At 46.8% G+C, this 14,966-nt stretch overlaps 1 protein-coding gene across 2 annotated transcripts in view; it reads right to left on the bottom strand.

The window, feature by feature from the left end:
• The window catches only part of PIR (pirin), a 102,656-nt gene that overhangs the window by 51,878 nt on the left and 35,812 nt on the right, over window positions 1-14,966 (bottom strand). For both annotated transcript variants that reach the window (XM_045805066.2, XM_045805064.2), the window contains exon 5: window positions 13,369-13,575. In XM_045805066.2, coding sequence (XP_045661022.1) covers window positions 13,369-13,575 — 207 coding nt within the window. The remainder of the gene's footprint in view (window positions 1-13,368; window positions 13,576-14,966) is intronic.

The raw sequence follows: 14,966 nt of genomic DNA, 5'->3' as shown, positions 1-14,966 counted from the left end.
GGATTAGCTCTAATGGTACGGTATGGTTTCAATAATTGAGGTTTTTTGACATATGGTAGGGCTTCCTAGAATTCCCTTAAATCACCTACCCAGGAGGTCAACTACACTAACCAAGTTAAAAGCTGCTGCCGAACACAAATCAATCAATCTCTATCCCCTGCGCCCCCCTCCCCCGGTTTGGGTGCAGGAAATAGAATTGAATTGGTCCAGGGCACATGGTCAGCATACATCCAGAGAGCCCCCTCTGTTTTGTACTTTTCCCCATTCAATCCCGTTCTCCCACTGGCTCTTAGTTGAGCATGCATAATGAACATCCTTTCAATAATACCCTTCATGTTTATTTAGATATCCAGGTATCCTCGAAAAGTGTTATTGTGTGCAAAACTGCTTTCTTGTTCTGATTTATGCCCCATTATTTCCTGAAATCTAATAATGTAGATATAAGTAAATATAATCTATTGCTTCTGGCAGCTACATCATAGTCCATCATACGTAACCACCATCTCCTACCTGTCCATTCCCTAAGTGGTGACACCGACATTGTCTGACTCCTTTGCCCCACCCATGATGCTGAGATGATCACTGTCATAGGTCTACTTGTTGAAGTTTTCCTGGAGCAAATACCCAGGAGTGGAAATGCTGGGGCATACTCTATATTCTGTGCCAGCTTCACTAAGTAACGAAGCAATACCAGCGCACTGTCCTCAATGAAGAGTCACCTGCCATACATGAAGCTTCTATTTCTTCCCATCCCTGCCACACTTGACAATACCCAACTTCCTAACTTTGGCTAATCAGAAGGGTGTCAAGTGGTAGCCTATTATGTGAATTTCTACTTCTCTGCATATTGGTTAGAAGAACATCTCCTCGTATTCTTATCAGCCTTCCAGAGTTGGAAGATTTTCTTAAGACCCGGTACCCGGAGTTGCCAGCAACACAAGCATCTGACTTTTCAAGAAGGCAGGAATGTTTCAGCTCAGGGCGTAGAGGCGCCATGGACACCTGGCTTTGTTCTCCCAGCTATAGAAATGTTCTGGACTGACCACGTCCAACAACTTTCTGCAGATATAACCACTCTAGGGCTTAGAGTTTTGGTTGTACAATGAAATCTCAACTCATGGAACCAGGGCTGGTATTGGCATAAATGTGCCTCTTACTACTTTCTAGGACTACTTCTGTAGTGAGATGAAGAAGTGGTGTAGAAAGAATTCAGGTATGGCATCCTGACGGAGCCGCATCCAGCCCAGGTGACGCGCCAGGCTGCGGTGCTTATAAAGGACAAGAAAATCCGTACTCCCCCCAAGCAAAGCAGAATTAAAGCTGGGTAAGAAGGCTTTGGGACTTTATTTAGCATGTAATTAGAAATTATAATTTCTTTGGATTCGGTTTATAAAGGCAAGACGTTTTAGATCAGGGGGTTTCGATTTCTTCCTAGAAATTTAATGATGGGAGAGATGTGTGTCCAAGATCGGGACATTTTAGTATTTAGGTATTTTTTATGCTACCACTTGGGCTTCTCACACACCTGTCAACATGGTCGGGAATAATTCAACAGGGAACTAGGAGAGGGGGTGAATGTGTAGCCTAGAATGCAATGCGCCTTGGTATTAATTTAATGAAAATTCTCTCTATACGCCTTTCAGACCCTGGGGTCAAGTTTATCCCAGAGAGTTGAGGTTAGCTTTGGTGGGAAGAGGTCCACACTGACAAACTTCTGTCCTTCCCTGAGGCAGGGGGTGCGGTCACTGCTAAATGTCGAATCCAATAGGTTAACAAAACATGCTGAGGAATATTGAGAGAGCCTTCCCTAATGTCCCCAGGAGGCAAAAGGCAGCTGCTCTCTGCCTTCCTCACTTATCCCTGGGGGTGGAGGGGAGAGGGAAGGATGGGATCTGGTTGGTAAGGGCAAGTCAAGGACCTGAGCGTGCTCAGCTAGGCTGTTTTCTCGGTCTTTCTCTGTCTCTTCTGCCACAGGCTAAGAGGCCAGCCTCTGAAAAGGATGCCTAGGACTGTAAGCTCTGCCAGGACAGGTTTAATGAAGTACAGGAAGTATTACGAGCTCAAGAGGTCTCAAGAGACAAGTCATGTGCCCTTATCCAGATTTTACTGGTAATAAAGAGGATATTTGGATCCCCATCTGGCTATCTTCTCAGAGTCTATGTCTCAATTCAATCCTGAGCTTGGGAGGGGAAGAGGGGATAATGACATCTCAGCCCTCTCCTCTACCTCAGCTCCCTCCATTTGACTTCCACCCAATTCGAAGTCCTCTTCTGCCTTTGTCTGACTCTGGCAGTGAAAACCTATGAAAACATTTAATCACAGCCACCAGGAACTCTCGCTCAAAACGTCGTTTGCACTGATCAGTAACAGATGGCCTTGAATCAGTATCTGATGCTGGGAGAATCGACCAGCCAAGCCTCGGGAGTTATTCGGAGACACTCAAAATCTCCAAGGCACACAAAGATGTAAGTGGTACTGACTCCTGACAAGCTACGCTGGCCAGGAGGACTCAATTCACAGAACCTCTAATTCGGGGTGGTGTCGGGGTGGTCAAGGGAGGTGGGTTTCTGAGGAAGGAAACACTCTGGAGGAGAGCGGATGGAAAGGCACAAAACTCAATGCTGAAGGAGCCAGGATGGAGTAGAAACGATGTCACGTTCTTTATCCTCCTCCTTTTCCCAGCCCAGCTCTCCCTCTGCCTCTCTTGCAGATCCCTTCTTGTCATCAGAGCAAAGCAGGAGGGGAGGGGAAGCCAGCATTGTTCTCAGAGCATTGGGATGAGAGGAGAACTGACCACAGGCGGTGGGAAAGAAGAGCCTTGTGTTCGGGACTTCAAAATGATTTCCTCTACAAGGGCGTATTTAAACCTCTCCAGTTGCTATTTCTAATTGGACCAAGAAAGACAAATTTGGGCCACTGTGGTTTCCTTCCACAATGTTAAAAATGACCACCTATATGGAAGCAAAGAGAACAAGGGGGCTTTAAGATTTCATGAAACAGAGGCGACCTATCATTATTTTATTCTTTAGTGAACCTGGACCGACTGGATCTTAGCCAATGCAGGTTGTGTTCCAAATGTAACAGCTCTACTCTCAACATGGAGGACTCCCACAGCTAAGGTTATGAGAGCACTGTATCTTTAGGATTTTGCACTGTTTTAGTTTTGATCACTCAGAGAGCAAGCGAGCGAGAGAGAGGATAAAAAGGCCTAGAAGACAAAGGAGCAGTTACTCCAGGAAAAACATTATTGCTATAATCAAGATAGTTCTAGAGACAAAAGAAAATGAAATTGAAAAGTTAAAAAAAAAAAAAAAGGGAGGGGAGAGAAATGACCAGAAATTTTCACATGGTAAAGATGATCGTTTTTCCCATTTTTGTGCTTAAGACAACGAACATATGCTTTGAAGGCCTTCTTCAAGCATGGAGCTATTCCACTGGATTACTTCCACACCTTTAAGCAGAAACACCTTATAAACACCTCTGTGGCTTTGTAGCGTCTCCTTTGCACCGTCTAGACCCTTTCCATCCTTCTTTGTCAGGTCAGGGAGTTCCTGTAGACTTGGGCCTGCTTTTCCTGAACCTTCAGATTGGGCTGAGCCTCCTATCTAGCCTGCCTTGCCCTAAACCCACCATGTTCTCCAAGCCAGTGACTCACCACAGTCTACTAGTGTTAGCAGTTGACGGGTCTGTCCCTTCGACTGGGCCCTTTCAGCTCCCTGATTTCTGACATCTTTTCCCCTCATGACTTCACAGGGTCTTGCATGCAGTTGGCCCTCAATACATACTTGCTGAGCACCACCAAACTATTTCCCTTTCCGGGAAATCCTTCCATTTCCCCGTGGCCAGTACGGAAGTCCTTCCAGGAATGGGAGGATCGGACAGTTTCATGATCTCATTTTACAAGGTCGAGGGAATACTCAACAGCCCAAAGACATGCAGTGGATGATGAAAAGGATTCCCTGTGGTTTTAAGACCACAATATGCTCCTCCTTTAATAGAGGAAACCCTATCAGTGCTCTAAAGCCCATGTGAGTTGAAATTAAAAACTCTTGTCCATCTTAGAGTACTTTTACCGACCCACAGGAGAATTCTTAAAGCTTCATGTAATCAGAATGATATCCGACACCAAATTTTCTCATCACCTTTCATCCTGAGTTTGGTCAAATTGTTCATAAACTATGTGACCCCGAGAGTCTGTGCTTCAGGCAAAATAAAATAGTGTGTTTGCAACTATCAGTACCTCATAGCTTCACAAGTGCCAATTCCGGTCTTTAAAATACTGACATTTACCTCGTTTATATCCACAAGAGCTCACCTTTCAAGGCCACATGCAAGAGCGCCTGAAACTCTCTGTAGCGGTCCTCTATTTTTCGCTCTGCTTAGAAAAAAAATATGTAATGGGTTCCTGGGAAAAGACTATCTCCCGGAAGTCCAACTTTGACCGCCATACGAGTGATTACAATAGCTGTTGAGTGTCCACTCACCTTTACTGAAGGTAACACCTTGGTTTTTTATGGCTTTCGTTATACTCTTAGTCTAAATCTCCTGGCGAATCTGTCATCCTGATGACCAAGGGCAACGATGTATGAAGGGCACGGGATGTAACCTCTGGTGTGAAAGGACACCTAACCATTCTTCACTTATTGCTGGAAAAAGGTTGGTGGAATGTGCTTCCTAGGTCAGCGGGGAAGAACATCTGGCACCCTTTGTGCGCACCAGGAATGGTATTTCGGGGGGGAATGGAGCGCCCTGGGCAAGAGCAAACTTCTGTACAGCTGATTTGAGCCAATCCTGACCACTGTTTATACGAACATTCCTAACTGCAAATGAAGTGCCAGCTACGGCTGCCTACCAGAGGACGAGGCTTTGAAGTTGCTAGATGCATTTCTTTGGTGTCCTCCTCTTGACTCAACAAGACTGACAGACGGAATCGTGCCCGTTCTCAACAATGAATCAGAACCAAGTTTTGCACTTGTCTGCAGAATGATGCTGACCATCTGCTCGGGCTCCGCGGCCCGTGTGGGGAAGTTCCTACGGAATGGACAGCTTTATGAAATTCGAGACAAGAGGAGGCCGCACACAGCACTCCGCCCTACCTTAGCCTCGAAACCATGCCATCGACAACCCTGGGAGAGAGGGAGCCGGGGACAGACACACGCAGCCACAGTCAGCTGTAGGCAAAAATCCAGGAGTAGACAGACTTGGTCTCAGATTTCCCTCCGGCCCCGTGTTTTTACCATCTCCTTTTGCCCTGTCACAACCCCACGATCTGGTTGTCCATGCAGCCTGCCATCGTGATCCCCAAATAGGTAGCACACTCCTACTATCCACACCTTTTATACACGCCGTTCTAAGACATGACCCCGCCCCATCTCTCTTCTTTCTTTCCCTCCTTTATGCACACAAGCAAAATCGATGGTTGCTCCTCCGGACTGCCGTGGAAGTTTCGCATGCTGCTGGCTTCACCTTTCATGTATCACATGATACCTCCGATGTGTGCCAGTCCCCCCCCCCAAAACCGTGACCTTATTTGAGGATGGTCGTTTTTTCTTATTCACCTATCTCCAGGGCACTGCACGATGTGCACACAGCTGGTGCCTAATGACTGAACGAACAGAGCTCACAGAGAAATAGGACTCGTGGATTAAATAACTGTCAGTCCCAAATCCCACGGGACGTGAAAATAGACGGCTGTGCAGATCTAGGGCAGCTGAGAAGGCTCCACTGAAAAGAGAGGACATAGGCTGGACCTTGGTGAACGGCAAGGAGCTAGAGATGGTGAAATCCTCAAGTCCAGGTTTCTATAGGACTGCACTTCACCATATCCTTTCCTGGCAAGTGCTGTTGCCCTCGCCCTGTGCCAAAGGGAGACCAGATGGGCGCCTGGGTGGCTCAGTTGGTTATGCGTCTGCCTTCGGCTCAGGTCATGATCCCGGGGTCCTGGGATCGAGTTCCGCATGGAGCTCCTTGCTCAGTGGGGAGCCTGCTTCTCTCTCTCCCTCTGCCCTTCCCCTGCTCGTGCTCTCTCGGTCTCTCTCGAATACATAAAAAATCTTAATGAAACAAAACAAAACAAAGGGAGACCACAAGGTTCTCTGCCTTGTGCTGGTATTTCCTTTCCTCTTTCCCAACACCCATCCATTATTTATTTAAGGTATCAAGAGGGAAATTCGGCCAGAATTCATTTGGGTGACTGAATTTCTCAGGTGGTACTTTAACTTAGCATTCCTCATAGCATCTCATTAAACATGGACCGTTAACAAAAACAAAACAAACCAAAAAAAATCAATGGAAATTAGAGGAAAATAAAGACCATTAGAAAGAAACATAAAATCACATTATTAAAAAGCTTGGGATGCCTAAGATGGTCAAATCATATAAGGTTTTCAGAAACTGCCTCATAGAGATAATGGCCATTCGTTTTTTAAAGTGTCCACTTACTGTTCAATGTAACAGTGAATACTACAGTATTTTTCTTAGCTCTTTTAGATTTCCATCTGTTTTTCTTACACTGAGAATCTTGACTCCCAAAAATATTAACAAGTTAACTCGTTTGTTTTATTTCACAATACACACAAAACTATTTTAAAACGGTAATGCCAGCACTAACAATAAATGATGGCCTGAAGTTTACGATGTTCGTGCCTTTTTGTCTTTAGAGTACATCCCACCAAAAATGTACTGCCAGAGAACTATGCTTAAAAGTCCTTAAAATAAATACTTTCTCTGTGCGGTTATGTTGCTGACATCTTTATACACATGTTAAGGTCTTCATTTGTTTTTGATTTTAAGATTTGGGTTTTTTTTTCCTTTTCTGGTGTAACTCGATATTTTAAATATGTAAACATTTACATTTCAAAACTGGAAAGAAAAAGACATACGGAAAGAAGTGTTAGATCCATCCTTACCCCCCACCCTCACCCCAAAGGGAACAGTTTTCAAATATCCAGTTTTTAAGCCTATCACAGAGTGTTCTGACTTAGAAATACAACAAATGCACAAAGAGGGGCGCCTGGGTGGCACAGCGGTTAAGCGTCTGCCTTCGGCTCAGGGCGTGATCCCGGCGTTATGGGATCGAGCCCCACATCAGGCTCCTCCGCTACGAGCCTGCTTCTTCCTCTCCCACTCCCCCTGCTTGTGTTCCCTCTCTCGCTGGCTGTCTCTATCCCTGTCGAATAAATAAATAAAATCTTAAAAAAAAAAAAACACACAAATGCACAAAGAAGCCTTTGGAAGGAACGATTCCTTTCTGGGCAGGTATCGTTTCGCTTCCGCTCACTTTCTGGGGCAGCTAGAGCCCGTTCTTCTCTCAAGTCCCCTTTGTCAGGAACAAGCCATGCCACTTACAACCCCTGCCACTGGGAGAATATTCATCATTCTTTTTTTTTTAAAGATTTTATTTATTTATTCGACAGAGATAGAGACAGCCAGTGAGAGAGGGAACACAAGCAGGGGGAGTGGGAGAGGAAGAAGCAGGCTCATAGTGGAAGAGCCTGATGTGGGGCTCGATCCCATAACACCAGGATCACGCCCTGAGCCGAAGGCAGACGCTTAACCGCTGTGCCACCCAGGCGCCCCTCATCATTCTTTTTTGAGCCAGACCCATGAACTTGTCGGCATACGTCAAAGGCAAAAAAAAAAAGGCAAAAAAAAAAGTGTGCCCGCACTACCTGTTTTCATGATTTAATAGTTTTAAAATGCTACTTTGAGAAGCTGTTCTTCTGAGCCCGGGAAGGAAAGAGAGGCCTCCCGTGGAGGGGCCAGCTCTCCCCATAGCACAAAGTGAACGGAAGCAAACTCCGAAAGGCAGAGAAGCAGGGGGAGCGGAGAAGTGGGGGATCAACTGTAGAGTCCGCAAGATCCACTTAAAATGTGCCAGATACAATCACAGAGTTCACATTATCCCAGAAATAGAGAAATAGGTACAAGGCAAAAATGTCCTAAGTGTACTGTCCTAATGTATTAGGATCGCCAAAACCCCACTCCTATTTGGATGTGCTATCAAAGTACTTCCCTGAAAGCCACACGAACTATGTATATTTATATATCATATATATTAATTTATGCTTATATAACTTATTTATATGATATATAAATTAATATATATATTTAATCCAAATAAGGTAGAAGGAACGCTGACAAAACTGTATCCTGGTGATAAAGTGTCTCAAATGACATTCTGCCCTTACAGTTTCCTGGCCGCAAACAAAGGCTGGAAAATGTGGTGGGCGGCTCTTTCTAGTTCTGGTACAGGAAGAAGCATGTGTGCGCACCAACGGCCTGCTACACAGCCTGAAAACTCCCATCAGCTCTCTGCCTCGGAGTAACAATCAGACTTGGTTCTAAACCACGTGCCCACCCACAGGCAGCGCAGGCTGATTAGGGGTGGGTTGCTTTTTGGCAGAACACATGCCCGAGGGACACAGGGTGGTCCAGCGCCTGTCAGAGTGAAACCGGAGCCAGGAAGGGGGGCGATACCCAACAGGGACGCACTCAAAGCTGGGAAGTATTTACCCCAAAGATACAGACATAGTGAAGAGAAGGGCCATATGCACCCCAATGTTCATAGCAGCATTGTCCACAATAGCTAAATTGTGGAAGGAGCCGAGATGCCCTTCAACAGATGAATGGATTAAGAAGATGTGGTCCGTATATACAATGGAATATTACTCAGCTATCAAAAAGAACGATTTCTCAACATTTGCTGCAACATGGACGGCACTGGAGGAGATAATGCTAAGTGAAATAAGTCAAGCAGAGAAAGACAACTATCATATGATTTCTCTCATCTATGGAACATAAGAACTAGGAAGATCGGTAGGGGAAGAAAGGGATAAAGAAAGGGGGGGTAATCAGAAGGGGGAATGAAGCATGAGAGACTATGGACTTTGAGAAACAAACTGAGGGCTTCAGAGGGGAGGGGGTGGGGGAATGGGATAGACTGGTGATGGGTAGTAAGGAGGGCACGTATTGCATGGTGCACTGGGTGTTATAAGCAACTAATGAATCATCGAACTTTACATCAGAAACCAGGGATGTACTGTATGGTGACTAACATAATATAATAAAAAAACATTAAAAAAAAAGAAAAGAAAAGAAACTGCAGGGAACAACGTGGGTCCTGCAAAACAGCCTGGTATTCACATTTAAAGTAAACAAAATTTTTTTTAATTTCCCTACTTCGTAATCCCTTAGTTTCAAAATGTAATTTAGCTAATTTTACTGTTCTCTCAACTTTTTAGTTAGCTCATATTAAGCTTATTGCAGTCATTCTTAACCCCTAGATTGTCTACCTTCTTACCACTTCACCCGTTTCTCCTACTCCAGCATTCATTTACATTGTAATTTTCACTTACGCACCTAGGAAATGTTCATGAATTGTCTGGTATGTATCAGGCACTGTTTCAGGTGTTGGGGCACAGTGGTGAGATCTGAGCAAACGACGGGAGATGCCTGGCCAGCTCTTTTTGGCAAGTGAATTTTGAAAATGTTGATTATCACCCAACACGTGAGTATACAATCTGTCCATCAGAAGGAAGACCCTTTCTGTTATGTCTACAGGCTACATGAACTCTGTACAAAGCTTTTGCAAAGTAAAAGCAGCAGCCACTTAGAACAATATCTGGTGCAGAATAAGCTCTAAGTTCTTTACACATATTAACCAATTTAATCCTCTCGACCCATTTTACAGATGGGAACACTTGGGCCCAGCAAGCTTAAGTGACCTCTCTAAAGTTACCCAGTGGTGGATCTGGCCTTGAACCCAGGCAGCCTGGCTCCAGATTGTCTTTTTCTGAGTCCAGCGGGATTGAGGCCTCCTTAAGGTTTGCTTCTGACACAGCGGAATTTAAAACAGCAGGAGGCAAGTAGAGGCATTTGTTGGAAAACTTATATTCCAGAGAGAACTGGCAAGAAACATGGCTGATTGGCTGCCTGATAAGGATGGAATGGGCTTTGGAGAATTTCATACTGTCATGAAATAAACATGTGATTTTGACCTTCCAGAAGTGACAGAAACTATGCAAAGTATCCCATTTTTATCCTTCCCTCCTTTCAGCCTTCACTTGAGTTCGTGATGTTCTGGCAGAATTTTGCTCAAAATTGGCTGTGGCTTCCCAAGGGCTCAGTCATATACAACCTGGGACTAGGGTCACATCTACCTTTCAGACTAAAAAAAGGACTGTTATGCTGCTTGCAAAAGCTTTTAACACCTTACACAAAACCCCTCACCTTTTTTATGGATGTCGAAACTAATCTAGAAAGGTTAAGTAAGATTTGCCAAAAGCCACAGAGCTGAACCTCAATACCTTCTCTAGGCACGTAATCAACCTGTTCCTCACAACCCGTCAATCCCTGGGTCTTGGATCCCACAGTCATTACACTTATGACAAACAGTGGTCCCTGGACCACAGCACTGGCATCATCTGGGAGCTGGTTAAAAATACAGACTTGCTGGGCACCTGGGTGGCTCAGTAGGTTAAGCGGCTGACTTCGGCTCAGGTCCTGATCTCAGGGTCCAGGGATCGAGCCTCGCCTCCTCGGGCTCCTCGCTCAGCAGGGAGCCTGCTTCTCCCTCTGCCTCTGCGCCACCTCCCCCTCCCCCTGCTCCTGCTCTCAAATAAATAAAATCTTAAAAAAAAAATAGAGTCTCGCAGGCCACTTGGGTGGCTCAGTCAGTTAAGTGTCAGACTCTTGATCTCAGCTCAGGGCTTGATCTCAGGGTCATGAGTTCGAGCCCTGCCCAGCAAAGAGCCTACTTAAAAAAAGTAAACGCAGGTGCAGGCCTCACCCAATCTTCCGAGTCAGTCAGCATTTTAACAAGCCTCCTCCCTCCCCCAGATAATCCACATGAATAAAGCTGGAGAAGTGCTGGGATGGTCACTAACTCCATTTTCTAGATATTTTAGTTGTAGGAGAGGAGCCGTTGTTGACTCCATATTGGCTAGAAGCACGTCTATCTCTTGAAAGGTATCTTCCCAGGCTCGCCTTGTAATTGAACTTAAAATCAGCTTCTGACACAAAACAATCTACAGTTTGATTTAAGGTATGTCTAGGCTTTTAAGTCTCAGTCACTCCTTGGTGAGCAGATATTAAGCCTTCAGATGTAAACAAAACAAAACAAAAACCATGTTTCTTATGAGACCTGGAAAGAAATGGCCAATCCCCCATCTTTACAATGACTCCTGCTGGTGTCTTTTCTTCCGAGCAGGTTAAATGCCTTTCCCGAATCCCCCCAGTCCCTTTAGCACAGACAGCAAACAGAAATCTCAGCCCAGCTCCCACCCAAGTGAACATGAACTAGCCAAAATAACAGTAGTAACAGCTACCGCTTACGTGGTGCTTACAGTGTGTCTGGTGCTGTTTTGATAAATACCGAAAACTCACTTAATCCTCACAGCAACCCTGTTACGGATGGATACAGTGAAGCACAGAGAGGTTAAGTGGCTTGCCCAAGGCCACACAGCTAATTCGAGATGGGGATTCTAATCCAGGCTGGCTGTCTCCAGGGGCCATGCTGGTAACCAGAGCACCACAGGACCTCTCAAAAGTCAAAGCAACGCTGCCCAGGGTTCCAGGAGTCCCTTATTAAAATGCTCTCATAATAAAGCCTGATCATGTAGTTAGGAGAATGTACTTCATCTCAGAGATTTTACTTGACAGAAAAAAAGAGAGGCCGGCAGCCACTAAGACATTGTTTCACCAAGTTAAAACCTGACCTCTGGTCTCTCATTCTTGGTTGTGATCGCAAGACCATGTGGTCTGCTGCTTGGAAGTACTTGAAAATGTCTTTCTGCCTGTAACTGGAACCAGCTCCAACATTAAAATTGCATCGTGTTTTCTATAAATGAGAAGCAGTTGTGAACTCTAAGGGTTCGTGATAATGCTGGCTTTGCTTATCTGTTACATCCGTGGTCTCATTTCACTTTTTAGCTGCAGACAGCTCTTTTCCTAAATGAAATCTTAAGGACCATTCCAATATCCATGACTGGGCAAAGCCTTGTGCTCTGGTTGGAGTAAAGGGGAAAATCTCTTGACCTCCACCATCTACCTAGGCCTGGTATAGGTAAAGAACTGAGGTTAGAGTGCAGGACGTATAAATAAACACCGGTAAGACCCGGCCAAGAATCCTGACCAACCTGTTAACCATGATATGCATACCACTGAGTGGCTGGCGAGTAGCCACTGCCAAGCCATTATCCCTGTGGGTGCATATAAGCAACATTTAAATTTACATAAATTAGTGTTTAAAAAATAGTTTTACGTGCTGACCGCCCACAGGGAGAATGGCAGAGTGGTTCCCAGTGTGTGGATGCTCTCCACTCCAGGTGGCATTTGTGGAACTGGATGTCAGGGCCCTCCAGATCCCCGAGGAACACTTTAAACCATTTCCGTGCCCCCAGCCCAACCTTAATGGCCATTAGGTAATGACTTCGAGGAAGAGAACATGAAAGCCCAGCTCCCTTGCCCGGGGTGGGTCAGGACAACCTGCAGGCAGTCTGAACCTTTCCGAGTCCCTGTCCTCTTTGGGACTTGGCCTGAGAGGTCACCCTCGCTTGGCTCCCCTCCCTTCCCTGTCCTGGTTCCTTCTGCTGTTCTCTAGGGGCACTTCCTTTACAATCACCCGCAGAGGAATTCCCAGCTCAGGGGCTACCTCTGGGAAACGCCACCTAAGAGACCACGCGACCCGGCTCACTACCCAGCTGGCCATTAGCACGAATCATGTGGCCAACCCAGTGGCAAGTGTGATATGCAGCTAACGAACACAGGACTTGAGCCACATCCTTTTCCTACCGCAAATGTGTCCATAATCTTTAGCCTCGATTGGCCTGATTTGGTTATAAAGGTGGGACCCTAATCCTAAACATTATAAAGTTTCAGTGGAGAAGAATGTACAGGGTGCGGCATGTGTGGGTTAAATAAACATTCAAGTTAATCTTAAAACAACTTCCTATGATGTAGTCATGGGCTTTCCTTACTCAGCTGCGCCTGAATGATGTAAATGAATCTTCAGGGAGTGGAGTTGGTTTGGGTGCTTGTCTCTCAAAGGTCACAAACGTGCAGTACCAAGGAGCTATAAAACCGTACAATAAGTGAGAGGCCATAACTCACACACGTGCTTAGACCTTGAAAATTGCTTTTTGACCACATTTTTTATATGAGCTTGCTTTCTTGAAATTTCCCTAACTCTGTGGGTTTGTATGTAGCAAAAAAGGTCTGCGTTCCCTTAGGTTCCACGTCTTCTGACCCCTCTAACTCAAGTCCACCCCGTGGGAGGCGCACCGTGATCCACCCAGCGAGACCCCGGTGGGGCCAGCCTCGCGTGACCGCACCCGTCGGCTTTCACAAACACCTAACAGCGCGGCTCACCTTTACTCCCAGCGCTTCTCCAGAAATGACAGCAACCGTCACACCGTCCTTACTGGGTTTGGGGATTTCTTCACTCTTCAGCTCCTGGTACTGAGGCTCCACCATCTTCTCTGAGCTTCGCAAATTAACCCACAGTTGGAGGCCATGGGCTGGCTCTTCTGAGCAAGGCATCTCGGCGTGCAGAATGCCCCGGCCTGCGGTCATCCACTGCCAAGAGCAGACCAACAAGAAGGAAATGTAACCCAGCCTCTAACAAGTCTGCTGGTGGGACAGTGAGGTCACGGGGACTAAGCCAGACCCCTTACAAGTGCTGCTTTCAGGGTCCCCGGGCATCGTGAGGAACAACAAAGCAACAATGAAAAGTGCTGAAGCCATTTCCAGGGTTCCAGAAGCTCTGCAAGCTTCCTCACTTGAATTCAAAGCATCAGACCTGCAATTCACACAAATGGAAGTATCTTCTCTGTGGCGTCCGAGTCTTAGATTGGGCTCTGCGATGGGGAGCTGCAGGCGGATCGTATGCCGGGGACTGGGCTGGGGGAGAAGCCAAGCAGCAGTGCGGTTACAGCGGCCGCCCCGGCCGGTCCAACACGGAGCTCTAGCGTTGAAGGAACCTTCAGAATGGTCCCAAATTGAGACGAGGTAGCCGAGCTCTTCTATGCCCACGTGGGCACATCATTAACTGGGGGCCACGCCCCAGTGGGGAGCACAACCCTGGGAGAAGCCGCTCCCGCTTCAGAGGGCGGGGCCTAGGATGGGATGCAGCTGAGAGCCTGCGGCCCTATTGGCAGCAGCTGGAGGCCACGGGCGGCGGCCCACAGATACACGCGGAGGCCCCGCATCCGCTGCACGAGCGCAGGTGGCTTGTCTCTGCTTGCCTGGTCCCGCTAAGGGAGCCCTCGCTACCTGGAGAAGCAGTAATTGCTTCCACCGTTGTGCAGATCCTTCAAGCATGTATTTCTTTATCGAGCGCTGTCCGGGGCCAGCCCCAGACACTAACCTTGGGATTGAACGATGAAGGGATGGAATGTAGCAGACAGGTTTCCTGCCTGGCCGAGCTTGGGTTCTGCCACAGAAATCCTAAGACTAGGAGTGAAGGGCAAGTATTTATTTGGGAAGTGCTGCAGAAAGCACAAGTGAAGCAGAAAGCAAGCTCGGCAAGGGAGCAAGCCAGAAAGGGGTGGGAACAAGCAGGTGCCATCTGTTGTCCCCCAGGGCTCAGTCCCACTGGGAGCCCTGAAGATGGGTGCGTGGAGAGGAGTGGAAGCTAGGGGCTTTACCCACCAACTCCCATCCCTTTTTGACAAGACTTCCGCTGGGGGTGTCGAATCCCCAGCACAGCCGGATGGGGGCACCACGGGCTTCTGTGACAGCGCATGAAATGGCCTGCCTGTTCCAGTCAGCTTACCTGAGGGCAGAACCTTCAGGCTGAGACCCAGACAAGGAGGAAGAAGTGACCTGGGGAAGGGCGAGATTCGGAAGGGAGTCCATACAAAGGGAACAGCAGGTGAAAAGACTCTGAGACCAGAATGAGCGATATCCATTCCCAGATCTGAAGGAAGGCCACTACACAGTCTAGAGTTTTCTTTATGTCACTAAAT

The sequence above is a fragment of the Ursus americanus genome, chromosome X (assembly GCF_024610735.1).
Source record: "Ursus americanus isolate L20-20 chromosome X, mUrsAme1.1.p, whole genome shotgun sequence".
NCBI lineage: Eukaryota > Metazoa > Chordata > Mammalia > Carnivora > Ursidae > Ursus > Ursus americanus.
The sequence above is the reverse complement of the archived record's forward strand: the minus strand, read 5'-3'. Positions and strand labels throughout refer to the sequence as shown.